At 43.6% G+C, this 18,689-nt stretch overlaps 1 protein-coding gene across 3 annotated transcripts in view; it reads left to right on the top strand.

Moving 5' to 3' along the window:
* RHCG (Rh family C glycoprotein) overlaps window positions 1–18,689 on the top strand; it is a 161,263-nt gene that overhangs the window by 132,208 nt on the left and 10,366 nt on the right. For all 3 annotated transcript variants that reach the window (XM_029575854.1, XM_029575855.1, XM_029575853.1), the window contains 6 exons: window positions 3,163–3,310; window positions 4,578–4,744; window positions 5,678–5,815; window positions 7,920–8,053; window positions 9,126–9,250; window positions 15,561–15,634. In XM_029575854.1, the coding sequence (XP_029431714.1) occupies window positions 3,163–3,310; window positions 4,578–4,744; window positions 5,678–5,815; window positions 7,920–8,053; window positions 9,126–9,250; window positions 15,561–15,634 (786 nt within the window). The remainder of the gene's footprint in view (window positions 1–3,162; window positions 3,311–4,577; window positions 4,745–5,677; window positions 5,816–7,919; window positions 8,054–9,125; window positions 9,251–15,560; window positions 15,635–18,689) is intronic.

The following is an 18,689-nucleotide window of genomic DNA, read 5'->3' as shown; positions in this document are numbered from 1 at the left end:
TCTACATCGTCTCCCTCACCTCCATGTTTTCCCATCACCCTCTCTCTAATTTTCTCTCCCCCATCCCCTTGCATACTTTTCTCTCCCCCATTCTATCATAAATGCTCCTCCACCATCACTTCTAGTTCTGACACGCCAACCCTTCATCACCCACTCCCCTCTCTCAGATTCCTTCCTCCTCTCTGGCTCTATCTAATCTCCTCCCCACCATCAGCACCTCTAGCTCTCTGCCACTTCTCCCCAATTAGTCACCTCTGGTTCTTCCCCTCCTTTACCACCTCTGGCTCTCACAAACACCCTTCATCACCTTTGCCCTACCCCCAACCCAACACCATTTTGGTTCTGTTCACCCTCCATTGCCACCACTGGCTTTCTTTCACCCAGACCCTCCCCATCCGTCCAGTTCTCTCTTGCACCCCATTTCCACCGACTCTTTTGCTCAACACCCTCATACCCCGGCACTCTCATCATCTCAGACATCCCAGGTTTGCATTGCTGATTTCAGGGAGATGGGGGAGAAACCCACATTGCCTTCTCTTTCTCGTATTTCCCCCTCCTCATGCACCCCTCATGTTTAGCCCCTTTTATGCCACTCACTTCTCACCTCCCTCAGCTCATTCACCTTTCCTACCACCAGTTCAGCCTTTCTTCATCTCACCCCCTTTCAGCATCTGCCTCTTCTCCTTCCCCGTCAATCACTCACAGCTCCTTCCTCCTCCCTGAAATCACAGACTGTGGCTGTTTCTGTATCTGCTCCAGCCCCTTCCTTCCTGTTCTTTCCCAGTGCCAACTGTTGAAACAAGGGGCAGGCTGGGAGGAGATTAGATTAGAGGGAAGATAGCAAAACAGAAAACAATTGCTCTGCTTCCTTCTTCAGCCCCTTTCCTCCTGTTTCCTGCAGGCTTCCCGGAGGGGAGGGGCTGGATCAGTAAACAGAACAGCTGAAGATTCGGGGCATTGACCAATTGATTGGCTGGCAATGACCCTGTTTGTTTCTTGACTGAGGCAGGGCAGTTCATTTTATTATAATGTGAGCTCCTGGTTGGTCAGTTTTCAAAACAACCAGAAATTCTCCTGTGGTTTTTTTCTGGTAAATTGTTAACCTCCAGCAAATTATATAAAATCTAAATTTCAACCAAAGATCAAAGGAATCGATCCTGAATCTGAATAAGATATTATTAGTTATCACTTCACTTGCTCTTCCCTGTATTATTTTATTTTTTTGTTCTACTCTTGGTACGCATGCCATTGTGTTCTAAATAACCTTTCTATAGTTAGTTAAGCAGGTATTAGTGATAGCAGGTTAGAGATAAAAATGGCATGGGCAGCATTGAGAATGTCAAAATGATGCGGTATTTTAAATAAAAGCGTAACATCATAAGCAAACAATAAAAATAATATAGGGGTAGATTTTCCACCATGTGCGCACCGCGTCCAGGTGTGCGCTGAGAAGTGCGCGCATATGGTCGCGGTGCGCACATGGTGGAAAATCCGTGGGCCGCGCGCACGTGCGATCTGAAGTAAGTTGCATGCGCCGGCCAGCTGCCGGCGCGCGCGACTCCGGCACAGCAAACAATGGCGCTGTCCTGGCCCGCCCCTTCCAAGAAGCCCGGCACTTGTGCGTGTACCGGCCTTTATGCGCGTGGCCGGGCCTCTTGGAAAATTCGCCCGGTGCACGCAAGGCCCCGCCACGCCATGCGCGGGCAGTTGAAAATCCGGGCTACGCTGTGCAACCAAAAATAATTAATCTCAACATTAAATAACTTATCATCATCCTATCTCCTGCATGCATGTTTACTTCCTGCAGTATATAAACTTATACTACCTTAAATCCCTCATAAACTGATAAGAAAACCTATAATTAAGTAGTGTAGGATTTAGTTCACGAATATATCAAGTTTGTCATTATCATCATCGCTTATTCCATGCTTCTGCATTCAAAGATCTCAAAGCGTGTCTCAAGTCAGAACCCTATGATCAGCAACAGATTTATTGCAATTTTTGACATATGTAGTAACATAGTGACATAGCAGATGTTGACAGATAAGGATAATTTGGTGCACTCAGTCTGCCCAATTGAAGCAGCCTATATACTATTTTAGCTAAGGATATCTCCTTCAGCTGCTCAAGCTTGACCACCCACTCTTTTGTCCTTAGCTAGGGGAGTGCAGCCGAGTCAGTCTGCAGCCCATGCTAGCCAACGGGTCACCCACCCCTGATTATGGGTAAGAATTGCAGCATTTTCATGTTGGCTGGTGTTGCCTCCTCCTTTCGGGAGCTTGATGCAGCCTTATCACTGCTCTGTGCAAGTCGACTTCTGTCACCATCCCCTTTTTGGCTCTGTACAGTTGCAGGTGACTGGAAATATAGGTTTCCCTACCTTGTCTAATACCCAGGATCCCCTCCACACATTGCTTATATACTCAAGGGGATATGATTGAAATCTATAAAATCATGAGTAGGGTGGAACAGGGGGAAGGTTATTTACCCTTTTCAATAACACTAGGACTGAGGAACAATCCATGAAATCAGCAACCGGCAGATTTAAAACAAATCATAGGAAGTATTTTCTCACTCTGGGCACATCAAGCTATGGGATCAGTTGCCAGAGGACATGATTAAGGCAACTAACCTAGTGGGGTTCAAAAGAGGATGGGACAAGTTCCTGAAGGAAAAGTCCATAAACAGTTATTAGCCAGGGAGACCTGGGAAAGCCAGCGCTTATCCCTGGGAGTGAGATACAAGGAATAGATCTGCCGGGCTCGATGGGACCTCGGCCTGACCAGTGTAACTGGTTTAGTTAGTTACCATATATAAGCTGTTTGTTTCAGACTGTAAAAGTTACCAGTGGAGGAAATACGTTCCCTTCCTTGAGCACTGGCATTTTGACTTTGGAAGTTGAACTTATACAGTAGCAGAAGTCTGCAGAATAAAAAAGAAAAAAGAAAGAGCGCAGAAGGGAAGTCAAAAGGAAGAAGAAATAAAGGAGGAGAATGTAAAGCTGTTCGCTCAATCAGAAATATAATGTTACATCTGTGCGGATTCTGTACCTCACATTGCTTTGAGCGTAGGCCTGAACTCTCCGCCGGGTTACGCTACCCTAACTCTGCATGATCCATGTGCCAAGCTCTGCCTCTATAGGCTTTAACATTCTTCCCATAGGTGGTCGATGCTGGAGGCTCGATGACCATTCACACCTTCGGAGCATATTTTGGGCTGACCGTATCCTGGATTCTGAATCGCCCCAAACTGGCCCGCAACAACGATAAGGAGGGCTCTGCCTACAACTCTGATCTGTTCTCGATGATCGGTAAGTAGCAGACTTCCCCTTTCTCTTGTAGACGCTCTTTCATTGCGCCATGTTGGGGGGGGGTTTGAGCTTTCAGCTCTATTATTATCAGTTTGGAAGTGGAACATGGAAAGGGATAGCGACAAACCCAGTCTTGCACTCACTGATGCCTGCATTTCTTTTGTGTCCGGGAGAGGACAGAAAGTGCTCTGAAATCTGAAAGTAAATAGAGAAGGAAACCGTAGGAAGAGCGAAACTGCAGGAATATGAGCTCATTCAAAAACTGCATCTCTCTTTCCCCCCCATCTCGGACACATCAAAACCAAATAGGGCCCCCAACCACCAATTTCAGAAAGAGCCCCCAGAGCGAGCTTGGCTGGGAGGGGCGTCCACCCCAGGAGTGGCTGTAAGTGGGTTGAGAAAGCAGCAAGGAGGCTGTCTAACAAAGCCATGGAGGCAACAAGATGAGAATTAGAAGCCAAAATGTCAAAATGTTTGATTCTTTATTGAGGAAATAATATCTTTAAAAAGCTGTAAGTGGGCCCCCTCCTTCCTGGCACCCCCCCCCCCCCCCAGCCCGCTCTGCTGCTTGGGTGGAATTTCCCACACTGGATGGAATTTCAGAGAGCACGTGAAAGTCCCCTCCCATATGCAGATTTTTCCTTTCTCCTGCAAATGGCAGGTGCAAGTCAGATGATGGATCCCTTTCACACAGAGAGCCAAGAAGGGGCATGGCAGCTTTCAATTTTCTCCTGGTACGAGAGTGCGGGAGAGAGGAATGATCCACGCACCTCAGAATCATCACTTCAGGGGTTCGTCCTGCCACTCCCTTGGTGTTTTTTCCTTGTTGCTTTCTGCAGTTTTGCCGTCAAAGAGAGATGCAATGATTCCAAACCTGAAAGAAAAAAAAATGCCTTTCTGGCTGGCTGATCTTGCACAGATTTTCTGAGAAAAAAACAGCATCTTGTAGTGGGATTTGGAGCAGAGACTCCAAGTGACCTGCAGGCAGTTTCTGAATAGAAGGAATGCATCGTCATTAGGGGAATGCATTGTGCAGGCAGAATATGTTCTGTTTCATTTTTCCTCTTGTTTCGTATTTCCATGTTTTAGCACGTGTTAGGTTAATTCCAGCATGCACTAAAATGATTTAGCCTGCACTGATGCAGAAACAACATGCAACGCAGATATTTTCTTTTTACTGGATTGAAAGTGACACAAAACGACACAACACATGTCACTGGTGTTTTCACGTCCTTTTCCCTAACTGATTTCTCTCTTTGTGACTCAGGAACCCTGTTCTTGTGGATGTACTGGCCCAGTTTTAATTCTGCCATTTCAAACCATGGGGATGCACAACTCCGGGCTGTCATCAACACCTACTTATCTCTGGCTGCCAGCGTTCTGACCACTTTCGCCATATCCAGTGCCGTAAATAAGAAAGGCAAGATTGAAATGGTAGGAGTGCGTTTTGTGATCCTAACCCAGATCCTTGAAACTAGCTGGTTGCACGTGTCTGCACATAGTTTATTTAATCTCTGCACTTTTTTGCATGCGTTTTTTTTATCTGGTACCACTGGTTTTCCCATTATTTTTCCATGGGGCTTAGTGATATGACTTTAGGTGCACTGTAGTTAGTCGGCCTGGCTTAGCTTTCTAATGCTATCAAAGTGTAATCCCAAAAATGAAATCAAGGTGAGTGGATTTCAAATTTCATGAAAACATAATCCGCCTCAACCCTCAAATAACTGAAAATGTTCTTTAAAAATGTTTTAGACCTTCATACTAGGCGACATCAAGGTGATGTATTTAAACATACACACATTTTTCTGCCTTATATCTAATCATCGGTCTAACACAAATGTCCGAGTCTATTTACTACTTAGTGTCCCAATTGTAATCTTCTTTTTATTTTTGTTTTTTTTATGCATTTAAAATCATTCTTAATGTTCAAAAGGAAATAAAGCCAGCCCTTGACGCATATAAATTCAGTTGTATCAAAGGAACGCCAGCATCAAATGGTTGCCTCTCACGGAACCCCATCTCCTTCAAGCCCAATACAGGTCCATGTTTCGAACCAAAGGTTCTTCTTCAGGGTGCAATTTCATTGAATATTTTCAATATGGTACCATGGCATCCAACTGGAAAGACATAAAAATGCGTGTATGTTTGATGACACCTAGTATGAAGGTCTAAAACATTTCTAAAGAGTATTTTCAGTTATTTGAGGGTTGAGGCGGATTACGTTTTCATGGCATCTTAGCATTCTAATGAACAGTCATGTGCAATCCTGGGGATTAAAAGAAAATTATATTCCACATTCATCCCATTCTCCTGTGGCACTTGTAATCTTTCTTTTCGCTGAGAAAGCCTTCCTTTTGTCTTCTGCAGGTCTTTATCCAGAATGCAACATTAGCAGGTGGCGTGGCTATGGGGACAGCTGCAGAGATGATGGTCACTCCATATGGATCTGTGATTGTTGGATTCTGCGTTGGAATTGTGTCCACCCTGGGCTTCAAATACCTTACAGTAAGTAGGCAGGTTCTTGGGTCAGCGGCAGGGGGTTGGAAAGGTTAGGCCACTTTTTTTTTTGGTTATTTGTGCTGTTTATAAAATAAATAGAACATTAGAAAAATAAAAAATAGGGTCCCGTGTGTGTGTCTGCTCAGCAGATTGCTTGCAGGTCCTATATAAATAGTATCCTGTGCCAATCTTAATTCCAAAGGTCCATATTTTGGTACTGGGCAGCTGGCAGAGTTAGCATGAATAAGCTTGGCGACCTTAAAGTTAGCTGGATATGTTTGTTTGGCTAATTATAGGCCTTCTCTTTGGCTTTCCTAAAGTTATCTGGCTAGGTTAGCTGGATAATGTTGAAAAGCGGGGTTATCTGGCTGACTTATCCAGAGAACGGCACTCTGCCCCGGAACGCCCCTGACACGGCCTGATGTCTTTTTTTAGCCAGGTAGCAAGTTATCTGGCTCTGTCACGGGCAGTCAAGCAGGTGGCATTTTTAAACCCTGGTGTTTATTTAGTTTCTTTGTTTGGCTAAGTGCTAAACTTAGCCGGACAAACGAGCTGAATATGGGCTTTTTTGGTTAGTAGATGGGATGTAATCCCTGCACGGTGCACGTAAAATAAAAAGTCCTAATGCCGGGGTTCTGAGCCCGGCACCAAGTCTGCGCGATCAAAAGTGGCAGTCACAGAGGGGAAAACTGATTTTTGTCTTTATTTGACTTTTTAAAGTTTGTATGCCGTATCCTGCAAGAAATTCTCACTCCATCTTTTCTTCTGAGCCCCTGGATGGGACTGGGGCCATCCCACCCTGAATGTGCTGATCTTGTCTCACATTTCCTATTTCTGCCTAACTAGCAATGTAACAAAGTCCTTAACATGCTCTGGAAAATACACATTCAGATTCTTAAGCTATGGGTGTGAAAACTAAAACGTTCATATTGGCTTTTAACAAAGCCTTTGTTAGCAGAGTCATAAAACTATCAAGAAATGTGGTTTTCTGAAATCAAATATATTAAATATTATGAGGTCAATATTCAAAGCACGTTCAGCGCTATTTAACTGGACAGTGTAACTTATGCAGCTAAGTAGCGGCCGCTGCTTAACTGCATAAGTCACTTATACGGCTAAAAGGTTAGCTGCATAACATTGTGGGCATGTACTGGGTGGATCGGGGCAGAGCGAGTTAGCCATACAAGGTTTGCAGCTAACTACTGATATTCGGCCTTAGCTGGATAACTTGTAAGACTACGACTTCATGTTATGCAGCTGGTTATAACTTGTACGGCTGAGTATGAATATATATATGCGTATATTCAGCGGCTTAGCCATGCGACTGAATATACTGTGGAATTTAGCCAAATAAGTCATATCCGTCTAAGGATCTGATTCAGTAACATTTTTCCCATAGACACAATGAATCTGGCCCTAAGTTACTTAATGGCCAGCTTTGAATGTTGACCCCTATATATTTTTAGGTAAACACTTAAGAAGCGCAAATGTTTACACTTGCATGCGGTGAACTTCAGATGTGCACACACATCTGCACGCACACACAGAAAGTTAAGCTCTTCAAATTGTTACTTGTCGACAGGATACCTATCACATCGTGTGTTGTCTTATCATTTAATGCAGGACTAACTGCAAAATGGACCTTTTTGCATTTTCTCCTTCTTCCTGGTGCTTTTTCTGTTGATTTGGTTTCTCTGACTCGGAGAGCCAGTTTGTTCCTGCTTTCTTACAGTTCCAGTCCTGGTGCAATTCCCAAGTATTTAAAAAGAGGCGTGCCCCAGCAGCTGGGTTATGAAGTCTTGATTCTCCCCGCTGATAAATGCACACGTTCTGGTATCATCCATTTAGAAATTGTATGTACTAAGTTCCAGTTGTGTGTGCGATGCCCCTGCCACAGGGCACTGTGTAGATGTCAAAATAAGTGAACAAGTACACTCGTTGCATCACACGGAAAACAGCTGACCAGGCAGGCCTGGAAAGGCAGAACTTGTACTCATGAGTATTGAGTAATAGTTTACTCTTTTATGTTTCTCTCTCTCTCGGCCTGACTTCCTCTCTTAATTTTGCGTTATGCTATGCATTAATTCCTCTCCTGCTTTGATCATTTCAGCCACTGCTGGCCAAGATCAGGCTTCACGATACCTGTGGGATCCACAACCTTCACGGCATGCCGGGCATCATCGGCGGGATTGTGGGTGCAGTCACAGCAGCTTGTGCCTCGGAGGGAGTTTATGGCGCAGAAGGGTGAGACGGCTGGAAACGTCTGCAGGGCGAGACTGCGGGGGGAGGCGGGGATGCTGCAAAATGAAAGAAGTTCCCTCCCTCAGGAAAATGGGCCAATCCCTCTATTTTCCATAATTAAGGAGGAACTGATCTGTCATAATTTATTCAAGAAACTTTAAGTAATTTATTCAAGAAACTTCACAGTATAATGTATATAATGTAAATAAGGTAATCCTTACAGTTCTACTCTCTTATTCTTATCTCTCCTCCAAGTTTAAGACCCTTGTTGTAATGTAACTTTTTGATCTCCTTGCACTTGTTTATGTTCTGTTCTTTGTTCTCACCCCTTGTTACATGTAAACCGGCATGATGTGGTTTCTAACCATGAATGCCGGTATAGAAAAAACGCAAATAAATAAATAAAAAATAAATAATCATTTGCGATTTTGCAATGAAAAATGACAACTTGGACAATTAAAAAAAAAAAAAAATCCCAGAAATGTCATTTAAACTTTCTCCCATGTAAATGTACTTTTACAATACTAATAGTGGCTTCTTTCTCTATACAGCTAGTCAGTTCCCTCCAGTGTTTATTCCAGTCTAAACAAAATCAAACACCACATTTCCCAAGGTGACTGTGAGGCGAATATTCAGTGCTGTATGTCTGGCTTAACTGGATAGATGGGGGTTTGTAAATCCTGCTGCGCTGATCAGCCCTGAGTTAACCAGATAACTTCCTATCAGTTCAGAAGTTGTTTGGATAACTTGGAAGCAGGATGGCGGATTTCCAGGGTGTAATCAGTTATGTACTTAAGTTAGGCAGATTGACGTTAACTTTCAGCATTATCTGGCCAACATAGCCGGGTAACTTTAGGGGATCTGAAAAACTGACCTAATCCAGCTAAATTTTAAACTAGCCAAGGATATTCAGCAGGGTGCCTGAGCTGCCGAGTAACCCTGCAAAATTAGCCAGACCTCTGTATGTTTTGGGGGTTTCCGTTAGCATTTGTACACTCTTCCTGTTTTCCTTCCCTCTCTATTTCCTGTCTGTGTCAAGAATCCCTAAAGAAAAGTTGTTTTCATTTGCACATAGGTTAAAAAAATTCTTCAAGTTTGAGGGTGAATACGCAAACCGAACTCCGAGCATGCAGGGCGGTTATCAAGCCGCTGGGATCTGTGTCTCCCTTGCATTTGCCTTCGTCGGAGGAACACTAGTAGGTAAGGGTTTGAGAAGTAAAACTAGGAGTGGAATGTGAAGCAGACGACAGACTGCCTGCTCGAGGTTTTATAAATCTAGGATTTCTAACCATTCTCCTGCATGACAGTGGTGGCACGGATGGAAGTTCTCACTAGTGCTCAAGTTAATGGCGACTGAGGCAAGAAGTCATTATATAGATTCTAAGACCATTGGTGTGCTTTGTAGGCCCCCTTATCTGCTGTTAAGGAAAATAAATTGTAATGGAGCCAATATTTAGCGCTACTTAACCAGATAAATAGGGTCTTATCAGGCTAAGTGGCAGCCGCTGAATATCCGGCTGTGTTCAGCATCCACCACTTAGCTGGATAAGTATTTATCCGGCTACATTTCTTGGTGGCAGGCAATGGGCAGATTGAGGCGGGGCAATTTATCCAGTTACCTTAATCGAATAAGTACCTATATTCAGCCTTATCTGGTTAAGTTAACCGAACAAGTTATGCCTGCTCAGTAGCAGGTCTAAGGTTATCTAGATATAATCTATCTGGCTAACTAGAACTTATCTGGTTATATTCAGCAGCATAAGTTATGTGGATAAGTTATATCTGGATAACTTACACAACCAGATATCTCTGAATATTGGGCCCATTGCTTTTATTTTCCAGGTGTTTTTAAAATCTGGTTGCCTTTTTTTTTTTACTGCCATCCAGTGGTAATATGCTGCATGGACGAATTTCCAAAGCAAAATTCAGACCCTGTGATATGTACAGACACAAGTGGACAAAATAAGTCTCCATGGGAGCTACAGAAAACACATTTGTCTTAACTCCCAAAGGATGGATGTGCCCTAGGTGTCACCTTCTGAGCATCTCATCCCCTTAAATGTCCAAGCTCACCAAGCAAACTGACTCCCAGCACAGTTCTCCTAACCTGTCATCAGTGGAAGACCACTGGAATAACGTGAGGTCAACCAAAAATAAAGCAGAAGTAAAACCATGGCAGTGACCCGATGGGGCTTCACTGTCACTGGAAATGCTTAGCTCCCATTGGACCAGGAACATTTTATTTTTTTTTTTATTGGAAGGGAAAAAAAGGTAGGAAAAAGGATTCTCCCATATGGTAAACAATGAAATCATTTGTTGTTGGGTTTTCTTTTAATTGTCAAAATGAATGTAAAATGCAAACCGTTTATCTAGAAGATTGCATTCTCTTCCAGAATTTGGAGAACAATTGCTATGGGCCAGCCCTGGGGGGGTAGTGCTGTGGTGCAGATCTGGGTTCAGATTGTCATCTCTTGGGGCCAGTAGGGCCCGAGCATGCTATGGAGGTCTGGGGAGGGAGGAATGAGTGCTCTTAATCTTCTGGCCAAAGAGCAGGACTCAGGGGTATCCTTCAGAGGAGGAACTCCCTCTCTCTAGCCATTGGCCTGGCAAGGGTCTCCTGATCCACCAGGGCAGGCCACCTTCTGGGGAGGGGAAGATTGCAAAGTTCACTTTGAAGGAACAGAAACTGAAGACAAAATCCTCCCCCCCCCCCCCAAAAAAAAAAACCAAAACAAACAAAAAAAAATTTTTCATGCTTAGCAAAAAAAAGGCAGCGAATGCTTCCTTCCTGGATGCCAGTTTCCAATGAATATACGTTGCAGGTTTCAAAATAATTCTCCTTGGTTTGTGGGCACTTTCATCTTGTACCAACAACAGGAGCGATGAGACTGTAAAATAAACACACCCAGCAACTGGGTGCGGCGGGGGAGTTAAGACTTTGATGCCAATTTACCTTTTCATAAAGAAGTATCCGTTTAGGAAAACATTCCCCTCCCCTCACCAAATGCCATGGCTTTTCATCGGTGGCCACATACATTAAGCTCTGCTATTAGATCAAAGATTTTAACAATCGGTAGCCTCAGATTTCAGTTTGTAACTGCTATTTTAACCACAGAAACCTCTTTAATTCCTCTAGATTTGGGGTCTTCCGAATAGCTTGACATCTCCCGTTTCATAGCAGCACAGCTAAGAGAGACTTTCAAACTCAGCCCATGGTGCCAGTGCTCCAGACCTCAGTAATGATTTTAAAAGTCCATTTGTTCCCAAACGTTCCACGCATCTCAGCTTGGCCTGCGTCCATAAAAATATTGCCACTCCCTGAAATTAGCAAATGTATGGTCACTTTATAAATAAATAGTGCAAGCAGGGTAAGGCGAATGCCCAAACAAAAGAGAGTAGGGCAGAGAAATCTCAAATGTCCATGATTACAAAAGTCGGAGAAAGGCTTAACCGCCCGCAGGACAAATTATGTAGGTTCTGCCTTCCAGGCGCTCCTCGGCTGATTCCATCCAGGTACTGTGGGCATTTTCCTTGCCCCACAGAGCTCACAATCTGAGTTCCTAAGTGACTTCCCCAACTTTCTGCATGTACGTTTGCACACACGGCGTCAAATCTCGAATGACCTGCGCGTCAATGCTTTTCCCTGCCTGGACTCCACCCTCTCCCCCCCCCCCTCCAGAACACCTCTGCCTAGCGCAGGGCAAAGTAAAACAGGGGTTTCTTGTGTACGTTTCCATGCACAAAACTTTGCTTTCTCCTAACAGCAGCATTAATGCAAAAAAACTGTGAACATAGATTAATCCAGGCCAGCCAATAGCCCTTGTCAAAAGATGGATGGATGGATGGATTTATTTATTTAAAAATCCTGTATTCTGCAGCCTCCAAATACAATAGTTCTGCATGGATTACATATGCACATTCATATTATAAAAACAAAGATTTCAAGAATGATAGAACACTGATATAATAAAATCATCAAATTAACCAAGTTAAAAACTGCAGATACACTTTATCCATAGGCCGGTTGAAAGAGCGATGCTTTAATTTTTTTTGTAATCATCCTTTTGTCACAACTCAACATGTAATCAGGCCGATACAGAATGGTGTGCTCGGCCGAGCGCACCGCTTACTATGCGACTGGCCGCACGTTTCCCACCCGCGTCTATTACCCCAACATGCAAATGCATGTTGATGAGCCTATTAGTTAGTCGCCTGGGATACTGAAAGAAACCTGGAAAAGTGCTTTTCTGTACACCAAAAAAAAAAAAAAAAAAAATCTGCCTGTCAGTCAGCGGGTTAGAAAAACAGACGCTCAATTTTACCGGTGTCCGTTTTCCTAACCCGTGGCTGTCAGCGGGTTTGGAAACCGACGCCAATAAAATTGAGCGTTGGTTGTCAGGACCCGCTGACAGCCACCTCTTCGCTAATAAGGAGGAGCTATGGACGCACTATTGTCCCTAGTGCCTCGTTATTACCGCAATACCTCATTTAAATAGAGAATTGCGTGCCCAGAAGAGGTGCCTGGATGCATGTCAGGAGAGCGGGCACTCAACACAGAGCGCTGGCTCTCCCACATTTTTTACAGTATCGGCCTGAATGAATTCCTCAGAGCAGGTTCTGCAAATGAGAAAGCTCTATTATGAGTTTCTTGTAACCTAAAATCTTTAAGATCAGGAATTACTAATCATTTCAGACCTCTTGAGCTCAGAGCCCATGATGCCGCATAAGGATGAACAAAAACAGAGCGACAATTTGTATTCTCACTTCGTAGCACCTTATGTATCAATGTTACCCTTTCAAACTGGATCTTTTGCTGGGCTGGAAGCCAGTAGAGTCTCTTTAACCTAGGGGTAATATTCTCTTTGTATTCTACCCCTGTTACTACCCTTGCTGACACATTTGGATTAACTGGAATGCCCTTAACAATACTTTGGGTAACCCCAGGTATAGGGACGTGCAGTGGTCCATCTTGTTCAGTAACAAACAAAATGTACAAAGGTCTCGGAAGCAATGTAGTAACTAATTAGAATGAATAAGGATTTATATATATGGGTCCGCCACTTGATCAACCTAATATGTTCCATATAGGCTGAATTAAATAAGGTCCACTTTTATGATTTCTGAATTTTTTATGAAATGCAAATAAAAAATGTAAATCCTTGAACAAACTAGTTCCGTATCTTAAATATCGAAAAACACAAGTGAGCCAAAAAATTGGTGCTGAATTTGTGAATGAACAAGTTACTTATCTTGTACAGTAAAACCTTGCAGCCTTCCGCATCTTGTTCAGTGCCAGGGCTTACACAATTATCCACAATTCCAATCCCGAAATGTAAAACCTCAAAGATCTAAGCATCTTCAATTTAAAGAAAGCAGCTTTGACTACTATTCTAACACGATCCTTAAAGTTAAGACCAGAGTTAAGCTTCACACCACAATCTCTTCCTTCCAACTCTACAGGAATGTTTGTTATCAATCGGGAAACAGGATATAGTATAGGCAGGAGTTCCTTACTCACTCATAGTAGCTTAGTTCTCCACAAATTTAGAGCTAGCCACTTATCATGCATCCATTAATCAATTTTATGAATGAAAAAGTTAAAAAAAAAAAATCTCAACAGGAGGAATCCTAAGCAAAAAAACAAGAAAATTCGAAAAGAGCCAAAAATGGCCATATTTCACGCTAGCTGTCTCAAGGGGGCAAATACAAAGCTGTTAAATGCTGGTAAATCAAAAGAACAAGCAAAATAGACAATAAAGCATGGGAAGAAAACAGCAAGCGCGCATGCCATGTTCAAATGCATGTGTGCCGTTTTTACCCCCAATCTTTTGCCCCCACAAATAGCAGGCTCCAAGCATGTAGAGGGCATGGGCGTCATGCTAGCTAACGTGCAATTAAAAAAAACAAAACACTGGAATAGTTTCTCTCTGAGAATTAGCTGCCAGGTCCATGTGTTAAAAACATGAAACCTTCAGAAGGATTGTCGTGTTAGTCTGGGGTAGCAAGAATGACAGAGGTGGGCGGCCACCTTGCAGACTAACCAACTTTACATTGAGGCACGAACTTTCGAGGAGCAGAGTTCATTTCCTCAGATGCATGAAGTACAGGAGGTAGGTATATATAGAAGAAGACGGGTGGGGGAAGATAGAGAACAAAGAAGAAGGCAGGGCATGGTGTGGAAAGGAAGTGTTACAGGATTATATTTACCCACCTCCTGCCTCTGACTAAGTGGACTCTGTGCCACCTGCCTCTGTCATTTTGTGTTACATGGGGGGGCATGATTTGTACCTAGGCAGGCTATTGAAAATTGTCTTCAAAAGTCCCTGAATACACAAACAAAACACCAACACACTTATAAACTAAAACAGTGAGAAGCAGCTCCTAATCTGGCAACAAACTTTCATTCCAATAGTTTACAAGTTCTGGGTTCAGCTTTCTGCTGAAAAGCTTGCAGGCAGTAAGGAGACTTTTGGCACCTGGGCTAGCAGAGTTCTTCTCTTTGTGGTCTCTCCTGTAGCTTCTGTTAAGCTGTGCCAAACATGCTAACGCAGGTGTGAAACGCACATTAAGCGCCTACATTACTTTTTAATGAGCATTACAACAGCATAAATGCACATTCATGAGTTTTAATGTGTGGTTTTGTATTAATGCAAATTTTTGCATTAAAATGTAAGCGCAAGGGATTAATGTATACAATTATGCTAATACACTCAAATTTAACATGGATCACATTAATGCTGCTGTTAACAGAAACTTAAAGTTTTGTGTGTTATGCATGCGCGATAATACATGTTTTATCACATATGTTAGTGCTACACTGTGACGCACCATTCTCTAAGGACAATAAAGGTTTTAGTGAAGAATGCATCGTGTTTTTAAATGCATTCTAGCAGGCAGGCCCCTACTTCTGCAACAGATCTCAGCCTGGCCATTTAAGGAGCTTGCAAGTTGCAATAGTTATGCCAGGCATCCTTAACTGCTCCTACAGCATAGAAGATTACACTTGTGAAAAACAGCCACAAGATGGCGCTATCTGATTACTTTCTAATGGTATTTTGTAGTATGCTGTTTAACAAATTTAGACTTTGTGGGCTTGATTTACAAACTCACGCACACACATCAAACCCTGTTTCATGCGTGTTAAGTGGTGCTTTGAAAATCAGTTGGGGGGGGGCATGCACATAAAAATACACGAGAAACCCCGTTTTCCTTTTCCCTGTGCAAGGCAGAGACATTCTGGGGGCAAAGCATTGACGCACATGACATTCGATTTTTTTACATCACGCATGTAAATGTCACGTCTGCTCGGGAGAGGGTGTAACTGTCCGGGCATACGCGTGCCCACATACCAGGACAACCCGCAGATTTTCAAAGCCCACTTTGAAAATTCAGGGCGATATTAAATTCCCCTTCCCTTGAGCGTGCTAGAAGTGGCTGGGAACGCTAGGAAATGTGTCCCTACTCCGTGTCGATCTTTTCATGAATCCAGTTGTTTTTGCTTCTCTTGAAGGTTGCTTTTTAAAGCTGCCATTCTGGGGAGATCCTACGGATGAGAACTGCTTTGACGATGCTGTGTACTGGGAGGTAGGTGGATCTCAGGACGCCGGTCACTAGAGACGGAGGCCTAGATAGCACCAAAACCAAGATAACATTGTTAGGCACCCATGGAGTAATAATTGCTTTTTATTTGGTTGTTCCTCACCTTGAGCTTTATTATGGCAGGGCAAGTGATAAATTGAAAGCAATAAGCAATAATACTAATAATAAATTCATGCATATGGGGAGGGCATTTTTCCAGTTCTTGTTTGGCTGTGTAAAATCTCTTTTTAAAATATTTCCCTTTCGTGTAGGCAGCTAAACGTCCGTGTGCCGAATCACGGTGCTCATGCTTTTAGCCTTGCCGAAAAAGGGCAGGGCTGGAGTCAGGTCAGGGAGAGTAAAGCATGTGCACGCTTTGTACACACAAACTATATGGATAGAAAAGTTCTGAATCACATGCAACTGAAAATCCACCTCCTGCCAGATAGATGCTGAGTAAGCCTTGGACAATTTACCCCTTTATGTAGTTCAAGGGGTTTGGTTTTTTTTTTTGTGAACCACAAATAAACTGAGATTCTGATGCCTCACGGGGAAATCTCGCATAATCCAGTTAGGGCACGAATCCACTGCTTCCCGTGTATGATCGGAATGTGCCGTTTATTACTATGAAGAACGGAAGGTCATCTCCCCTCACAAAAGCAGACTGAGCTGACCTTCCAAGGCCAGAAATACCTGATGGCATCAACTGCTGGGACCCGCAGACGGTCCAGTGCTGTAACATATTACGCAGATTACGGAAAGCAGCGTAGCCCAGTCAGGGTGCAGCTCTCGCAGGTGGTCATCCTTCCCTGTATGCCCTCCAAACTAATCCGCCGAACCATTCCACAGGCAAAGCGAGCAACAGGTCTTGTATTTTTGAAATAAGAGTGGGAGGTCAAATGAAATCAATTTGATTTGGTGGTGGATTCGATAATAATAATTCTGCGTCGACTTAATTAAGTTTTGGAATATGTTCAGTGGTGAAACGATCAGTGTTACCGCTGCTACAGCAGTGGCGTTTTTCGCCAGCCTTCCTACCTTGTCGCTAGGCATTAAGCATTGACTTTCCCTACCTCCACTGTTCGCGTCGGCTTGCTAGTGGGTCTGCGGCTACCAAAGAATGACTTTCAATTCAAAGTTTAAACAAGGCAGGAGTAAACTTTCAAGGATCTGCTGCTTTCTTTTGAACCAGCTTTCAAAAACAATCTGAGTCAATCAAGCGGCATTCTTATCAAAAAATAAAAGAAGAAAAGAAATAATCACTGGTTAGCAAACCAAACCTGATGTTTTATAACACCGACTCTCTTTATCTGAGAGTCCGTCACAACTTTGGTTCACCTCTCTATGCTGACAACTCCAGATTAGTCTATTTTCGGTGAGAGGAAACTGCCAGTGCTCCCAGGATCCTTCAATCTGCTTTAAAATTATTCATTTTATCTCCACTACAAATGTACTGGAATTAGTTATTCTCGGGAAAGGAAGCCTAGGAAAACAGGGGGCCCTGGGGAGTGAATGCTTCACTCTTATGCCACAGGATGGCAGTGACACCTCTGGCAATTGATACAAGAATAATCATTATGTAGTGTTAGAGACCGGTTGTACAGTAACTCGCTCTCAGCATTGGCTTGCTGAGGGGTTAGATGTCTCATTGTATGTGCTAATAATTAAAAGTTTTTAAGAGAAATCTGGAAACAAAATGAAGAAGGTGATTTTTCCACATTTGCAGCTTTTGAAAGAAGAACAATAAAATATAACATTTTTCCCAAATAATTAGAAGCCTCCCCAGGCCTAGATTTAGTCAAAAGCAATGTAGGCATCTGCTTCCGGCACCAAGGTTTGATAGGCAGCAGAGTATTGCAAATGCTGCCGACCCCTTCTTATACTTCCAGGTCCAAGGTACATCAAGAACGTCCCCTATAGTGAGCGTCAGGCTCCCTGCGGCCTGGTAACAGGGAGCCTGTGGTGCCACAGACCCTGTGCTCAGTTTAGGGGACGTTGCTGCTGCAGTGGAAAAAGAGAGCACTGGTAGGCCGAGAGGGGTAGAGGGTATTCCTCCCCCTACACTCTTTGATAATTTTGGGAGGGAGAGGGATTCCATTCCCTCCCTCCCCCTACACACTCCATTTCAGCTTGGGAGGGGAGAGGGGTAGATTACCCGCCTGTACCCGTTTATGATTTTTGGGGACCTCCCCCCATGCCTCAATTGTGAATCCGGCCCTGAGCCTCCCTAATGCAGGACAACAGACGACTCTGAGCGTCCCCTAATCCCGACAGAGACAGACTACACAAGTCAGTAGTGGTGACGGCTTCCTTCAGGCACCTGCCCGGCAGGTGTGGCTCTAATCTTCCTTGGACATTGATAGGAAGCGTTAGGGGCGATGATGAGAATTTATTTTAAAATATCATAACCGATGTTGTGAGATTAGTTTTATCAGTATGAAAAGAAAAGCAGAGGAAGTGCAGAGTGAATTGGCGTGGGAATTCAGCACCCAGTGTGGCTGATCATTGGGCTGTATTCACTGAGAAATCAGTCATTAAAATAGTTTGGCTGATTTAAGATCTTCTTGCAAATAAAGCCCCCAACACGGGTCTTTATATTCATACTGGATAATGAATAGCTTGAAATGGCCCCTGTGTAAATAATCCAAAGCCTGCCCATACTGGGTCCTAATTTCTCCTCCTGCCCGCAATGTACTTAGTATCTGATTCCCCATTCCACGTTAAACCTGCCAGACGGGCATCAGGGAGAGGGCAGTGGACGTAGTGGAGGTGCCGGAGACGCGAAGCAGTAACGGAATTCAGGAAGGCCTGGAATAAGCACAGACGATCCCTGGGGATACCAGAGAAGGGCTGGAGTTTATGGTCAACGTCTGTCTCTGTGCTCTTCTGGCCCGGGCACTGGAGGAACAGATTGATGCCAGGTGAATCCTTGTCGATTAGATCTCGACCAAAACCTCTAATCAGGGCTTTAGTTCAGATCAGTTAGAGGCTTTTGTTTCCAAAACATCTTAAGAATAAGGCATTAAAAGCGATCGACCTTCAGAATGTGGTTTTTGTTCCT

The sequence above is a fragment of the Rhinatrema bivittatum genome, chromosome 13 (assembly GCF_901001135.1).
Source record: "Rhinatrema bivittatum chromosome 13, aRhiBiv1.1, whole genome shotgun sequence".
Lineage (NCBI taxonomy): Eukaryota > Metazoa > Chordata > Amphibia > Gymnophiona > Rhinatrematidae > Rhinatrema > Rhinatrema bivittatum.
Note: the sequence above shows the minus strand (reverse complement) of the source record. Positions and strands in the feature narration are given on the sequence as shown.